The sequence below is a fragment of the Rattus norvegicus genome, chromosome 7 (assembly GCF_021556685.1).
Source record: "Rattus norvegicus strain SHRSP/BbbUtx chromosome 7, alternate assembly SHRSP_T2T, whole genome shotgun sequence".
Classification (NCBI taxonomy): domain Eukaryota; kingdom Metazoa; phylum Chordata; class Mammalia; order Rodentia; family Muridae; genus Rattus; species Rattus norvegicus.
Window position 1 is genome coordinate 67,101,256 of NC_141540.1, and position 14,238 is coordinate 67,115,493.

The following is a 14,238-nucleotide window of genomic DNA, read 5'->3' on the forward strand; positions in this document are numbered from 1 at the left end:
GGAGGGAGGGGAGCAAGAGTGGAGGGGATAGAAGGTAAAAAGGCAGAAGGAAGGAAGGGAGGGAGGGAAGGAGGAAAGGAAGATAAAATGGAGGAAGGGCAGAAAGAATTCTGACCACCAACTACCAAACTGACTTGCTGTTTTGAAGAACAGCCACTAAGTTTCCATCATCCCCAACACTTTCCTCCAAGGACAAAATCCCTCCTGGGTTTCTGTTCCCAGTATAGCCAAGTGGATCCACTGTGAGACCTGGCTTCACAGTGGCTTCCTAATGGAAGAGTGGAGCAGGCACCTGACTTAGTAACTCTAGGTGCCTAGCAGGCACTTCTGGACTGGTCCTCCTGGGCTGGGATGTGAGCCTGTTTATGCCCGCAAGCACTTCTGTGCTGGCTTCTGACAGGCAGTCTTCATCTCGGGCCCCTATGGTGCTCTTCGGTTCATAAAGCCAGTTAGTTGGCGTGAGTTTATTACCTATTTATTATATAACATTTCCAAATTCTAGGCTTCTCAAGCATCCTGAACTTAAAAGAAATAATAAGCGGGGTTGGGGGGTGGGGTGGTTGTCAAGGTCCACTGAGAACAAGGCTACCCGAAGCCGAGTCTCTTTTTTTTCTAAACCAGAAGCTGAAATGACATTGGATATGTAAGGACTCAAGATATTTAGTTAAAAAGGTCTCAAGTAAGTCTATGGAACTTATGAATTATTAATGAGACACAAAAGGCCAGTTTCTGCACAGAGAGCGGAGTTTCATAGCCCAAGCACATTTAATGATGAAAATACATAGGAAACCAATGAACTACTTCACTCAAACAAAGCTCTGTTATTCTGACAGACGAAGAACTCTGGAATGCACAACATCATGGACCAAATAAGTGGGGAGGAAGGACTGTTGGAATTACAAGCATGCGTTAAAAAACAACAACAAACAAACAACAAAAAAACAAAAAGCACTTTAGGTTTTTAGAAACCCTAAGCACTGCCGAGATACAGCACACTAGATATTAGTCTAAGCCCAGCACGCTAACCCCAGCCCACAGGGTTGTAACCTGTATCAGAGGGCAAATGAGATTAGGCAGCAAGGACAATGACAAAAAAAGTGGACCGCAGCTCCCAGGATGGTCCCTTCCCTTCCCCACCTCTCTGTCCTCCCTTAGCACAGATTCCATGATACCAGGAGCCCTTATTGGAAAGAAGTCTGGTGTTGCTGATTCCCTAAGTCCTAGTCAAGGACAATACAGGGCGGTCCTTGAAGCACAAAGAGGAGAGCACCAAGCACCCCATGACTCTGGTAGCTATGGGAACAGAGAGGGAGGGTTCCCTATTTCCTGCAGAAGTCTCTGCCTTCACCCCTGTACTCTTGCCTGAGAGATCTGAGTGGTCTTTTCTTCTAATTCCTCCATCTAGATTTCATTTCTATCAAAGCAGACTTAGTTTAATATACGATTCCCTATAGACTAGGCATGAACTCTGATCCGGGGAAAGAGGTGAAGGGTGGTAATTCACACCCTAGAGGGGCTCAGGCTCCCCAGGAGAAAGGTGCTTACTGCAAGCACCAGGTTGATTGTTACCTTTGCTGTGGATTTTGAATAAAGACTTTTCCCACACCTTATTTTGAGTCTTTTTGAAAAATAGGGCAAGCCAAGGACACTAGGATTCTAAAAAAAGCAGCTTTCGTGTGCCCACGAGTGGGTTTCAAGGGACTAGAAGGAGGTGAGTCCAAAAGCTCCTGGATTATCAAGGAAAGGAGTCACTGCTTCAGAACCCCTGTCTCCTCGTCCTCCACATTTTCTTCTCGCCATTTATTACTTTAACCCAGAAACTATAGACCCATTTTGTGAGAAATAATCATCCCGTGGGATCAAGCCAGATACCTTCATTTTCACAAGCACATTTTGTACTCTCCATTTCCTGTCTGAGTATCCACAGAAAGCTGGCAATTCAATTCTTGTGGCTCCTGTATCAATTGTAGCCAAACGCTTAGCAAAAACAAAGTTTCAACTTTTCCCCAGGGCAGTGGGAAGATCACAATGGCGCATCTCTGTAATAGGAGTAGATACAAAGTAGGAAACAGGACTGACACTGATTGCTGATAGGTCTCCGCTAATGAACAGCTGTTACCATAAGCGGCTCCCACCCACCAGACTCATTCTCTCAACTAAGTCAAGTAAAATCAAGAGGAAGGAGAGGGATCAGACATAGGGAGCTCAAATACAGGCCATACAGTAAATGTTATGGAAAAAAAATAAAGGAGCAGAGGAGTGGCATCCGGAAGGAAGGTTGCTGGCCTTATATTTAGGGCAGTTGGTGAGTAATGTGCACATGAGGAAGGACTGCAACAAAGCACACGGGCCCCGAGCAAGGAAGTGCCCTGTGGATCTGTGGGACAGAGAGCTCAGCATGCCCAAGCATCGCAAGCAAAGGTAATGGGTAGATGGCACCGGGAGGCAGGTGGGTACCAGTTCATAACGTAATTACAAACCTTCAGCTCTTAGTCTAGGGGTCCAGGAGGCCACTGGAGAATTTCAAACGTGTCTGACTCCTGACTTTTAGTACTATGGTAGTCTGGGAAGAGAACAGAGCTTTGGCAGACATGAGTGTAGGTTGTGGGGTACATTTCATGGAGTGGATGGATGGAAGAAGGAAGCAACACAGGCAGGTGGTGGGGAGAAAGCCCAGGAATCCAAGGTTGTCATAAGAAGTGGTACGTAGGGTCTGGAATCTTTACGAGGAAGAGACCGTGGGATTTGCTGATGCATTCTATGGGAAGAAAGTGGTAGCATTTCTTGGGGCATGGAAAGTTACTAAGAAGAAAGTCGTCTGTGTAGAGGGTGGTGAAGGTCGGCAAAGATAGCATTAAAGGTGCTTAGGGAGTTAGGGATGCTCTGAATGCCCACACGTGTGAATGACGGCTGGCAAGAAAACTGATGCACCGATCCGGAGCCAGGGAAGAGGCCAGGGCTGAGGATAGGAATCAAGGGCCATCAAGAGAAGAAGCAAAAGACGGAGACCTGGGGTCTCACTTTGGAGGCTTTTTGGCATTCAGAGGTCCAGAGGAATGTGGCCAAGCCAACACTGGAGACTACAAGAGTAAGAACAGCAGCAAGAAGATGGACCACTGCCGCTGCCGTCACCACCAGTCCTTTCAGGGACTTCGTTGAAGCAAAAGCCTGTGGCATCTCCATCAGAAGAAACTTAAAATGCCACTTCCTACAGCCACCAACTCATTTCAGTCTTTAAACACCCCTCAAAAATCACAACGGACTAAAACCATGCCCACGTTAGTCTTCACAATGACTGGATATGCTAACCCACTGAACATAGTCTCTGTAATCTTTCTAATAAGAGTTCAGGTCCAGTGAGGGAAATAAGGTACCACTTTTGGGCAGGTTTTCACAGATAACTCTTGATACCACCATGCATGGGGGAGGGGGGGCACGTGGTCCTGACTAATTAAGGAAGCCGAACTCTGAATAAGTTGCTCTTTAATGAAAGAAATGCATGTCCCAGGAGAGAAAAAGATAAGGCTAAACGCTTCAGCATAACTGACTATTCAGAAGTGATGGCAGAAAGGCGATGGGGGCTACACACTGCAATGTGATTTCAGTCTCATCCTGTACAAGTGGCTAGGAAAGCCAATAAGCCAGCGTGTGAAAGAGATCTGTGTGGAGACAACTGGCCAGAGTAGGGAGTTGTCTCCGGGAAGTATTACATGAGAAACACTTAGCCTTCAAGTTTCCAAGGGAGCTGCGACTTTTCTCAGGAGAAACTGGAAAACAGAATTGTTTTGGACAAGTAACAAATGGTAATTACTGGGGAGGTGTTCGGTGACACTGGGGACGTAGTTTCTCTGAATGCATCTTAGGAATGAAGATCTGTTTGGAGATATGTATGGAGATAAACAGATATTTCCTGGCAGGAATGAAGTCTTTGTCCCAGTTATTTTTAAGAATTCTGAGTTTACAGATTGGGGAATTTGATTATTAGGCTAAGGAATCCAACTGTCCAGACTTTTGTGTTTAGCCGGGCATGGCAGCACAGGCATTTAATCCCAGCACTCTGGAGGCAGAGGCAGGTGGATCTCTTCTAGTTCAAAGTCAAGCTGGTCTTCACAGCGAGTTCTGGGCCGGCCAACCTACATTCTTGGCTGAGGAAGCTCCGGGAGTAAAGTGTCTGCTGTACAGGTGTGAGGCCTGCGCTTAAATCCCTGGAGCCCACACCATGTGGGATAAGAGATATCTGAGAGGTGAGGATATTTACAACCCCAGGGCTTCTGTGCTGAGATGAAGGCTAAGGTAGGAGAACCCCGGGAAGGGAAGCTCCGGGGCCAATGGGCCTGGCGAATGGGGTGGAAAACAAGACAGTTGTTTCAAACAACACAGGAAGCAAGGATGAAACCCAAGGTCATTCTCCAAGTTCCACACATGTACCACAGCACAGTCAAACTCAGACACTCATGCATACACACCCAGCATAAGCACACACGTGTACACACATGTTAAGAAAAGAACACTTGTTCTTGCCAAGGACCTGGATTCAATTCCTCGCACCTACGTGGTGGTTTACAACCATCCCGACATACTCCAGTTCCGGGCATCTAGCACACTCTTCTGACATTCATGGGCACCAGGCATGTATGTGGTGCACATACATGCATGCAGGCAAAACGGTCATACACATAAAATAAATAAATCTAATCAGTAAAAGTATTGGCAGGGTCTCAGAGGTTCCCTATGTTATTCTTCCTAGTCATAGCTCCTCCTGGGCTGTTCCCTCGGCAAGCATAGGCATGCATAATGTAGAGAACTAAAGTCAGGAGCAGAAATGAAGTGGCTACTCTTCCTTTTGTGTGACTGCACCGTTACAGAGTTGAGGAGACGCCATGTAAACATTGAACTTGTTACGTGCATACAGGCAAGTTTAGAGTGCCTGGGGCCAGAGATGTCTACTCACTGGTAGGATTAGCATTGATGTATTTTCAACCCAAATGACAGCAGTAACAACACAACAACAACCACGAAAGATACTCAGATTACAGCTAAGCTGTCATAGTCTACATCAGATTACCTTGCGGATCAAAAAGTTGAGTTATAACACAGATACTTTACATTTATACTGATTTATCTATAATACCTATTAAAGTCAGGTGCTCAGTGACAAAAATCATCATAAAATGAATCCATTGATCTCAAAAGGCACAATCAAGACCTTAAGTCAGATTCAAGTCCTAGCAGGGGTCGTCATTACTTTTTTCTGAAGGATTAGATTTACCTGCTCTGATAGGTATTTCTGAAAGACGGAGAACAGACTTACCAATTCAGATATCCGTCGATAAAGGCAATACTCATTCAAGACAGAAAAATATTAGATTATTAAATAATTTTTGAGCATCCAAAAATCTCCAAAAGATTTTATAAGAAGATTTGAATAGTCTACGAAAGTTTTGCACTGATAATTAAAGTTTTTAGCTTTAGTAGTTAAAAGGAGGATATTGAATTAATCAAAGCATCATTGATATATATTTAAATGATTAATCTGAAGTAAATTATATATAAGAAATTTATATTATATAGAAGAAAACTCAATTTTCTTTAATTTACATTATTGATTTATATCCTAAGGAAGGATTTTGCTAACAAAAAATAAATTATGGTTCAGGTGTTGCCAAGTTCTGAATCACTACATCTTAACAAGATCCAGACTTAAGAGACCTTGAAATATCTTTGTCTGTTGTAAGGGGAAAGTAGGTAACTGTACAATGGGGAAACATAGTCGTATCTCAGGAAGATGGAGGTCGTTCACGGGGGGAAAGGCAGGTTAAGCAGAATGTAAACTACTATTCCACGTCTTCTCTGTCTAGCACGTGTGTGTGGGCACAGCAAGTCTGGGTTGTGTCAGTGATAATCTCAGATGGAGAACACGCTGATGCTTTTATTGTGGCTTATAGCATATACTATGCGTGTGCTGGCCCTGTACTAATAAAATAACTAAAAACATATATTCTATGGAAGAATGAATAGGGCCTACTCATGATCATCCATCGTAGCAAATTTGTTAGATATGGATGTTAGAGATGGAGGAACTGAAGAATTTTTATTATAAGAAGGCCTCCTCAGCCTTGATTCTCTGATTTTATAATGCTGTGATTTACATGCTTGAGATGCAATTACTGAATTTCAGGTCATTTTGACTGTGCATTAAAGACATTGCCTTGACTTCCTCTCACTGGAGAGATATCAATTTTCCCCATTAATACCATTAACATCAGATAGCTCAGAATAAAATGGACATTGCTACATAAGCTCACATAATATAAACCTTTGCATACTAATCAACCTGTTTCATTTCCACCAGGGAGGGTCAAGCTTGATGGGTTTTAGGATCACTACTATAGATGCAAAATGGAGTCCTACAAAACAAGCAGCCAGTTTAGAATGTCCACCGTTTAAATAAAAAATGAATCAAGGAGCAGAAAATTCATTTTCTCTCCACTTTGAGTGCTTGGTTTCAGCAGATTCTGACAGCAGAACAATTTCTTATCATTTCTTCCAACCCTCGTGTTTAAGTCACGTCTTTTAGAAGCTGTTTAAATTTAAAGCCGATCTTTATAAGTCTAGCTTTTGAAAAGGTGGAAAATCACTTGGCCCATTTAAGGGTTATCTAGAGCAGAGTCGATTAGATCTGGAGGTTAAGAGTGTCTTAGTTTGGAATCTGGGGAGATGGCTCATTAGGCAAAGTGCTTGATGCTTAAGACCAGAGTTTGGATTTCCAGAACCCATACAGAAAGAGGAGGAGCAGGAACGGGAACAGTTAGAACAGTGTGTACCTGAAATCCCAGCACTGGGGTGGGTGGGGGGTGAGGGTGGGGGAATGACCCTGGACTTGATGGCTAGCTGTCTTGGTCACCGTTCTATTGCTGTGAAGAGACACCATGATCAAGGCGACTCTTATAAAAGAAAGCATTTAATTGGGGGCTTGCTTACAGTTTCGGAGACTTAGCTCATTATCATCATCGCAGAAAGCGTGCTGGAGAGGTTGCTGAGAGCGACATCCTGATCTGCAGGTTGAGGTAGAGAGCCTGGGCCTGTCATGGGCTTTGAGAAACCTTAAACCCCCCCCCCCCCCCCGTGACATACTTCCTCCAACAAGGCCACACCCACTCCAACAAGTCCATGCCTCCTGTGTTACTTATACTGTTCTCTGAAATAATCGTATGTCAGAAGGTTGTTTCGAGACTTAACTAAAACAGGGGATATCACATTATAGAGTTAATGAACTAGTAATATTTTTCTCTACCAACGAATCTTTTGTTTAAAAAAAAAGAGTTTCAAACCAGGGGCTGGAAGATGGTTACCCTTGCAGAGGCCCTGAGTTCTATTCCTAGAGTCCACACCGTGGCTTACAGCTCTCTGTAACTCGAGTTCCAGAGCATCTCACACCCTTCCTCTTCTGGCTTCTTCAGGCACTGCATACATATGGTGCATATAAACCCATGCAGACACATATACACATACATAAAATAATTCTAATAAAAGGCCCAAACCGTGGTCCTGAAATAGTGACATAATAACTGAAATTTACCCTTAATAAGTAAAGTGGCTTTAACCTACTGTAAATTTAGAGTATTACGTCTACTACAAACTATAATAACACATTATGAAACTGATACAATCAATACAAATCCATGTGTGTGAGTACGGGACCAGTGAATGCTTGGAACCACTCTTGCTCTGTTCATGTGAACACGCATGTGGTCTTGTTCTGCAATTGCCACTTCACATCTCTCTCCTGGTAGAGCTGGCTTCTGGAGGCACAGGCGTCTTATCAGCTCCACCTCTGTAATTTCCTGTGGTGCTAGCACAAAAACTGGGCTAGTCTGTGTTTTTTGATGAAAGCATCAATGGTGGACTGGGACCCTGGATACATATCTGGAGAGCTGTAAAGACCACTTTTGTATAGTATCTCCCATCACTAACGTGGCTTGCCTGGACTCTGCTTAGCTACACTGGATCTACGACGGCCATAATAAAGCAGTCACCATGAAGTCATTTCTTCAACTTTGAATTGTCTTCTCCACTTTGAGTTTCAGAGGGTAGGGCTAGAAGAGGCTCAGCACCTAAGGACACTGGTGCTCTCCGTAGAAGACCTAGGTCCATTTCCAGCATTCACATGGTGGCTCACAGCTGTCTGTATGTTCAGTGCTAGGGGATCTGATGCCCTGCTTTGACCTTTGAGGGCACCAGGCACACACATGCTGGACATACATACATGCATACATATATACATACATACAGGCAAAACCACTCATGCATATTAAAGTAAAAGTGAATAAATACTGAACTTCAGATAGTAAGGACAGTATGTGGGTTGCGGCTTTCTGCAGTGCTGGGTATCAAACTCAGGATATCCCGACACGCTAGGGACGCTCTACTGCTGAGCTGCAGCCCAGCCTTGGTAAGTTTGAGCCAACGCATACAGTTAGAGAGGAGGTATAGCATAATTTAAAAACCGCACTGTATACTCTCTCTGGCTGAGTCCATCAGGAACACAGCTTCACCCCTCACAGAATCCGACAATGGCTTTTATCAGCTTTAGGACTGTGCTTTATCACGAGAGGCTCACAGTTGGCCCTGTCAAAGGACAAGGCGTAGTGAGCTTGGAATGATTTCATCTTTCCTCGAGCATTACATAAAACGCGTGACTCCAACAAATGGAGGCGTCTTCCTCACGAGTGAGCGACACCTGTGGTATATAAGCCTTCAGGTACTTACATCGATTAAGTCCGAAAGGTCGTGGATGTAATACTTGAACACAGAGGCGTTGGTTGCTTCAAGGGTTAGGAGATACTCGTTGCGTGCTTTGATCGACTTCAGCTTGTTTTCTGAGTATTTTGCTTGTCTCTGGGGATGAAGAAGGCACGGGCATCAGGAGAGAAAGCAAAGTCATCTCGATGAGACAGAAACGCACACAGATTTTCATGAACCGAAAGCAATTTATTCCACATATAAAAATGACCCTTTGGGTCCTTTGTGGAAAGTACATTTTGAATGTGATTTAAATAACAAACCTAGGTTCTCCAGTTCTGGGAATAGCAACCGTGTAGTTGGGCTCTGGGCCCATTTTTATTGAACTTTCTTTGCTAATATCCCAGTTCTCTGGTATTTGCACTGAATACTTGGCATCCATCACGAAATGATGTCCAGCTGTTATGACATAATTTTATGTGCCTTAGACATCCCTAATTCCCATGGGAGGAAACGCATGTCTTCTCATAGTGATTTGCCATGCGTGTCTATTGCTGCCGTGTCGGGGCTCTTGGGAGTGTATTGTCTCCTCAGACGAGGACCCCAGAGCGCTGCAACCTATTCTTGACCTACCTTTTCCTTCATTTTTTCAATTTTCTTTACAGAGCTCCGTCGCTGATGCCTCTCTTCTAGCCTAATGTGGAAGACGGGGTCACCAGATCTCCCCATTTGCTTCTCCTCTTGTTTCTCGGCTTCTTTCAGCTTGCTTTCTGCACTGATGCTCTCCGAGTGGTACATGTGGTAGGTTTTCATCACCTGTGAAAAGAGGGACCCAACTTGTGAAAGAGGTGTCTGCCTGCAGCCTTCAGAGTGAATGGGAGCATTGTGAGGTGTGCATGTTAAAAATATCACCCTCTAGCCGTGGAGGGGAGCCAGACTTGTGAGGAAAATAGATGAATTATGGCCTCCTGCTTCTACATACGGCAAACAAATACGCAGACTCACCTGCCAGGAAGAGGCGCGTAGGGACCGTCTCTGATAAGGAGCGGTTTACACAGGCTTCGGGGTGCTTTTCAACGCATTTGCAAAATTCTCTTAGGTGAGAAAGCGTTTTGCATTGTGAATTGGAAGCCTAAGCCATCTATTCTGGGTTATGTTTCGGTCTAACCCGAACTCCACATTAGCGGAATCCTTAAGGAACTTTATTGACCAAAATCCATTTGTCAAAATACCAACATAAATGTTAGCGTTCATATGTAAGTTTAGTATAGAAATTGGTTTTATGATCACAAAGTGATACATCATATTCAATGTGGAAAAGTAAGTGACACGGGAAAGGGTTTAACCAAATAGACAGAAAACAAGAACAATACCGGTATACAGTCTGGTCTTTTTCTTGAGATCAGACATACACATACCTTTCATTTTAAAATGCTACGTATTATTTCTCCAGATAAAATTCAGGATCAACCAATCTGTACATTTTCATGTGTTTTAAAATAAATATACTGTGGTGCAGTATTTGTTAGAAAGGGTGTGGCCATGTGTGCAGGCATGTGAGCTTGTGTGTGTGTGTGTGAGTGTGTGTGTGTGTGTGCGTGTGTGTGTGTGTCTCTGTGTGTGTGAATGTCTGTGTGTGTGTCTGTGTGTGTGAGTGTCTGTGTGTGTGTGAGTGTGTGTGTGTCTGTGTGTGTGTGTCTGTGTGTGTGTGAGTGTCTGTGTGTGTGTGTGCGTGTGTGCGTGTGTGTGTGTCTGTGTGTGTGTCTGTGTGTGTGTGTCTGTGTGTGTGTCTATGTGTGTGTGTGTGCGTGTGTCTGTGTGTGTGTCTGTGTGTGTGTGTGTGTCTATGTGTGTGTTGTGTGTTCATGTACGTGTATTCATGTAGAGGCCAGAATTGAGTGGGTGTTTTTCCTTCATGTGCTTCCTGCCCTTATTCTTTTGATACAGGGTCCCTTACCAAACCTAAACTTCCTTGACTTGGGAAGACTTCATTGATTAGGGATCTGCAGTCCCAGCATTCCTTCTCCCATGGCCAGCCTTTTAAAATACGCATGGGTTCTGGGGTCAGAACTTAGGTATTTGCGCTTGCACTGACTGAGTCTCCTCTCCATTCCGAGTCACCAAATGTTCTTCTAAAACGTAAGTTTAAGGCTGCATGTAAGGTGTTCCCAAGTGACTGTAGATACTTAATGAACTATGATTGGCTGTGATGGGATCGGGCTATACTAACCCTGGGTGTGCAGACTGTCTTACTCCGTTTCTTGGGAACAACACACACTTAATGTGTCAGTAAAGCTTGCAGAACATTTATGTCATGGGACATGCTACATCCCATAATACATAGAACATCTCTTCTATAGACACAATAAACTCACATACTACTCCAATTATTAAAAACTTTGGTAATATTACTGCTACAAAAATGTTCATGAACAAACTTGTCTCCTACTGCCTAGGACAATTTTCCTAAGGCAAAACCATAGTGTTAGAGAACACGTATGTATGTGTGGCTTTGAAATATACTGCTAAGTGTATACTTTTTAATTACAAAAACAAAACCAAGCCATTTAATTACAAAAACAAAACCAAGCCAATCTATAATACCTCAGAGTACTGTAAATAACTAGTCTAGCTATTTAATAAATATCTTCCTGGATAATAAAGGAATACATTACTCTTTAAATTAAAAAATTTTTTTTGTTCATTATGTGTTCCGTCTGTGCAGCTGCCCACGGAGGCTGGAGGCATCGGATCTTCCTGGAGCAAGAATTATAGGAAGCGAACTGGGATCCTGTGCAAGAGCTGTAAGTGCTCTCAACTATGGATCCTGCTCTCCGGGCCTGGCATTAATTACCCTTATAACATCTGTCTAGAATCTCAATATTCCTACCTGTAGAAGAGTAGTAGTAGTCAAGTTTTAAGGAATTTCCCCTGAAAAACAACAGTTTCTCCATACAGTTTCAACATGCTGCTATATGTAGGGTTAGGCGTCTGGAAGACTCAGACACCTTGTCCTTCTGCACAATTATATTTGCTAAGAGAAACAACGCACGCACACAGGTGTGGCGCTCCGAAGCAGGCTGGGATGAGTCTGCAGTTGCGGAAGGCAGATTTTATTTCACTCGTAAATAACGAAGTTATCCGGATTCGGTTTTGTCATTAAGGTGTTAAGAAGTTGAGGCAAAAGTAATGTTTGAAAGCAGTGAGCTTCCCCTTTCCTCATCTGGAGAGACGGGTTTTTAAATAGACTGCAACCTGGATTAGAATAAACGAATTCATTTAACTTGAGCCATGCAAAATTGCTGTTCTCTGGGTTAGCGGGAATGGCAGGAAGCGAACATGTCCCTGTGGTCCCACTGCTGGCTCTCTCGGGATGAGTGGAGGAGTGCATCCTGGGGCTGGTGGGGAGTCTTCCTTTGCAGAACTGTGCAAAGCAAGTAACAGTAAACCCGAGGAAGGCTTAGCTACGGAGTAGTGCCATGTGCTATTGGAAAGTTGCCTGTTTTTAATAATTACTGGACCTGGAGGGGGTCTGGCTGGCCACTCTAGTTTACCAGCAAAGAAAATAGTATCAGGAAGCAGCCGGGCAGCTGGAGAATGTGAAGGGAGTTACCCTGCAGCTGGCCAAACAGCGGAGTCAATGATCTACTACACACCTTGCATTTCACGGCCTGGCTCTGTTTATATTCCCTGCCTGGGGCAAACCCACATGCCATTTAGGCCCTGGTGCCAGCCTACATCTTAAAATGACAGGTACCGGCACCCCACACATGCACACAAGCTCCACTCAGGGTCGCTCAGTCCTTTCCTTCCTCGCTAATATGAAGTTAGAAAGAACGACATCCACTCAGCTGGGGGAAGACGTAGTCCAGAGAGCACTGGGCACCAGAGTTTCTTTTTAATCCACCACTAAGAAAAAGACCTGCCCTCCTAAGTCTTGTGTTATTTGTCTACCAAGGGAGAGGAGAAGCAAGCAACGTGCACAAACTAAGCCTAGTGTACAAGAAAGTAGACTGAGCCATCGGTCAGGATGATGCGTGTTAAAAGGAGCACATTTGAGTCTGAACTGTTATAACATAGATACACTGGGGACAGGCGTCATTAGACCATGACATACGACAATGGGGGGCTGAGTATGATAGCTCGGGGTTACTTTACCTAGTCCAATGAACAATTTTCTTTGTTCAGTTTTCCAGTTCGACTCAGGATTTCTGCTCTTCTCTTAGGTGCTTTTTTTTTTTTAAAGAATTATTTATTTTATGTATGTAAGTACACTGTCGCTGTTCAGACACACCAGAAGAGGGCATGGGATTCCATTACAGATGGTTGTGAGCCACCATGTGGTTGCTGAGAACTGAACTCAGGACCTCTGGAAGAGCAGACAGTGCTCTTAACCACTGAGCCATCTCTCCAGCCCTTCTCTTAAATGTTAATTGTTAGGATGGACAAATTAAAAAAATAAACAACAACAACAACAACAACAAAAAAAAAAGATGGGGAGAGAAAGTTCTCAAAGCCTTTGAGAATTGTAATTGCAGATAATGAGCACAAGTAGAAATCGCAGGATTCGAAATGTAAGTTGAGAGAAGTGAAATGTGTTTGTAGTTAAAACAGCAGATACACTCACTCTCCTGTTTCTCAGAGAGGAAAAGGGGCCTTTATATTTTTGAGGTGCAGTTGAAACCTGTACTTCGAAGGGGAAAAAAAATCAACTTCTCCTTCAGCTAATGCAAACATATCCTTTGCATACCAAATGGCCCCATGGGCATATATCCATTTCAATGTAGTCTCAGAGCACATTTTCCTATTTTGATTCTTTCCTACTAACAGTTCATGCATAATTCTCCAACCAGAATCCTCAAATTATCATCTCAGAATGGCAGGAAAAGTATAGTCTTGTAGAAAGCTATTCTCAACAAGAGTTGATTTTTTTTTCTATATATTTGTATATAGGTGTGTTCTGCTGTGTGTGTGTACGTGTGTATGCACATGTGTATGGCCTGGTATGTGCAGGTACATGTGTGAAGACCAGAGGAGTACATCTAGTATCCTGTTCTAGTACCTTCTTCCTCCTATTTCCTTGAGACAGGGGCTCTCAGAAAAGTTGGAACTTTATTGGAAGGCAGAAGAAGACCCGTGCTCCCTGCAGTAGGGGTTATAGGCACATGCGTGACCACACCTGAGCTTTTATGTGGGATCTGGGGGCTTTTACTCAGGCCTTAGCCGCTGGGCCATCTCCCAAGGCCCTCGTTATGGATATTTTCCTGAGACTGGGGAGTTTTACCTCATACCCTTTGCGCACGTGCTGTTGACTGTTTTCGTGTTGAAAGGCCCATGACATTTAACCGACACTACTCTCATATTTTAAGCCATAACAATAATAATTAAAATACCTGAGCTATATTTTAATATTCTATACGAGGAATTATTACACAACTGAAAACTACATGCACGTTGGAGAAGATCAGTGGGTTTAAGCTAGAGTTTCTACTTTTT

At 43.6% G+C, this 14,238-nt stretch overlaps 2 protein-coding genes across 4 annotated transcripts in view; one reads left to right on the forward strand and one right to left on the reverse strand.

Annotated features, from left to right (window-relative positions):
• LOC148004714 (uncharacterized) overlaps positions 1-12,030 on the forward strand; it is a 55,026-nt gene extending 42,996 nt beyond the window's left edge. The window contains exons 1-2 of one of the 2 annotated variants that reach the window (XR_015625406.1): positions 10,690-10,881; positions 11,468-12,030. Coding sequence is in view for 1 of the 2 variants with exons in the window: in XM_087559747.1 (XP_087415873.1) it covers positions 11,468-11,638 (171 nt within the window). In the remaining variant the exon portion in view is untranslated. Of the gene's footprint in view, positions 1-10,689; positions 10,882-11,467 lie in introns of those variants that run through there. The other variant, XM_087559747.1, reaches the window with a different exon arrangement.
• Srgap1 (SLIT-ROBO Rho GTPase activating protein 1) overlaps positions 1-14,238 on the reverse strand; it is a 271,658-nt gene that overhangs the window by 69,182 nt on the left and 188,238 nt on the right. For both annotated transcript variants that reach the window (XM_087557299.1, NM_001191784.2), the window contains 2 exon segments: positions 9,376-9,558; positions 8,770-8,898 (listed from right to left, as the gene is read on the reverse strand). In XM_087557299.1, the coding sequence (XP_087413425.1) occupies positions 8,770-8,898; positions 9,376-9,558 (312 nt within the window).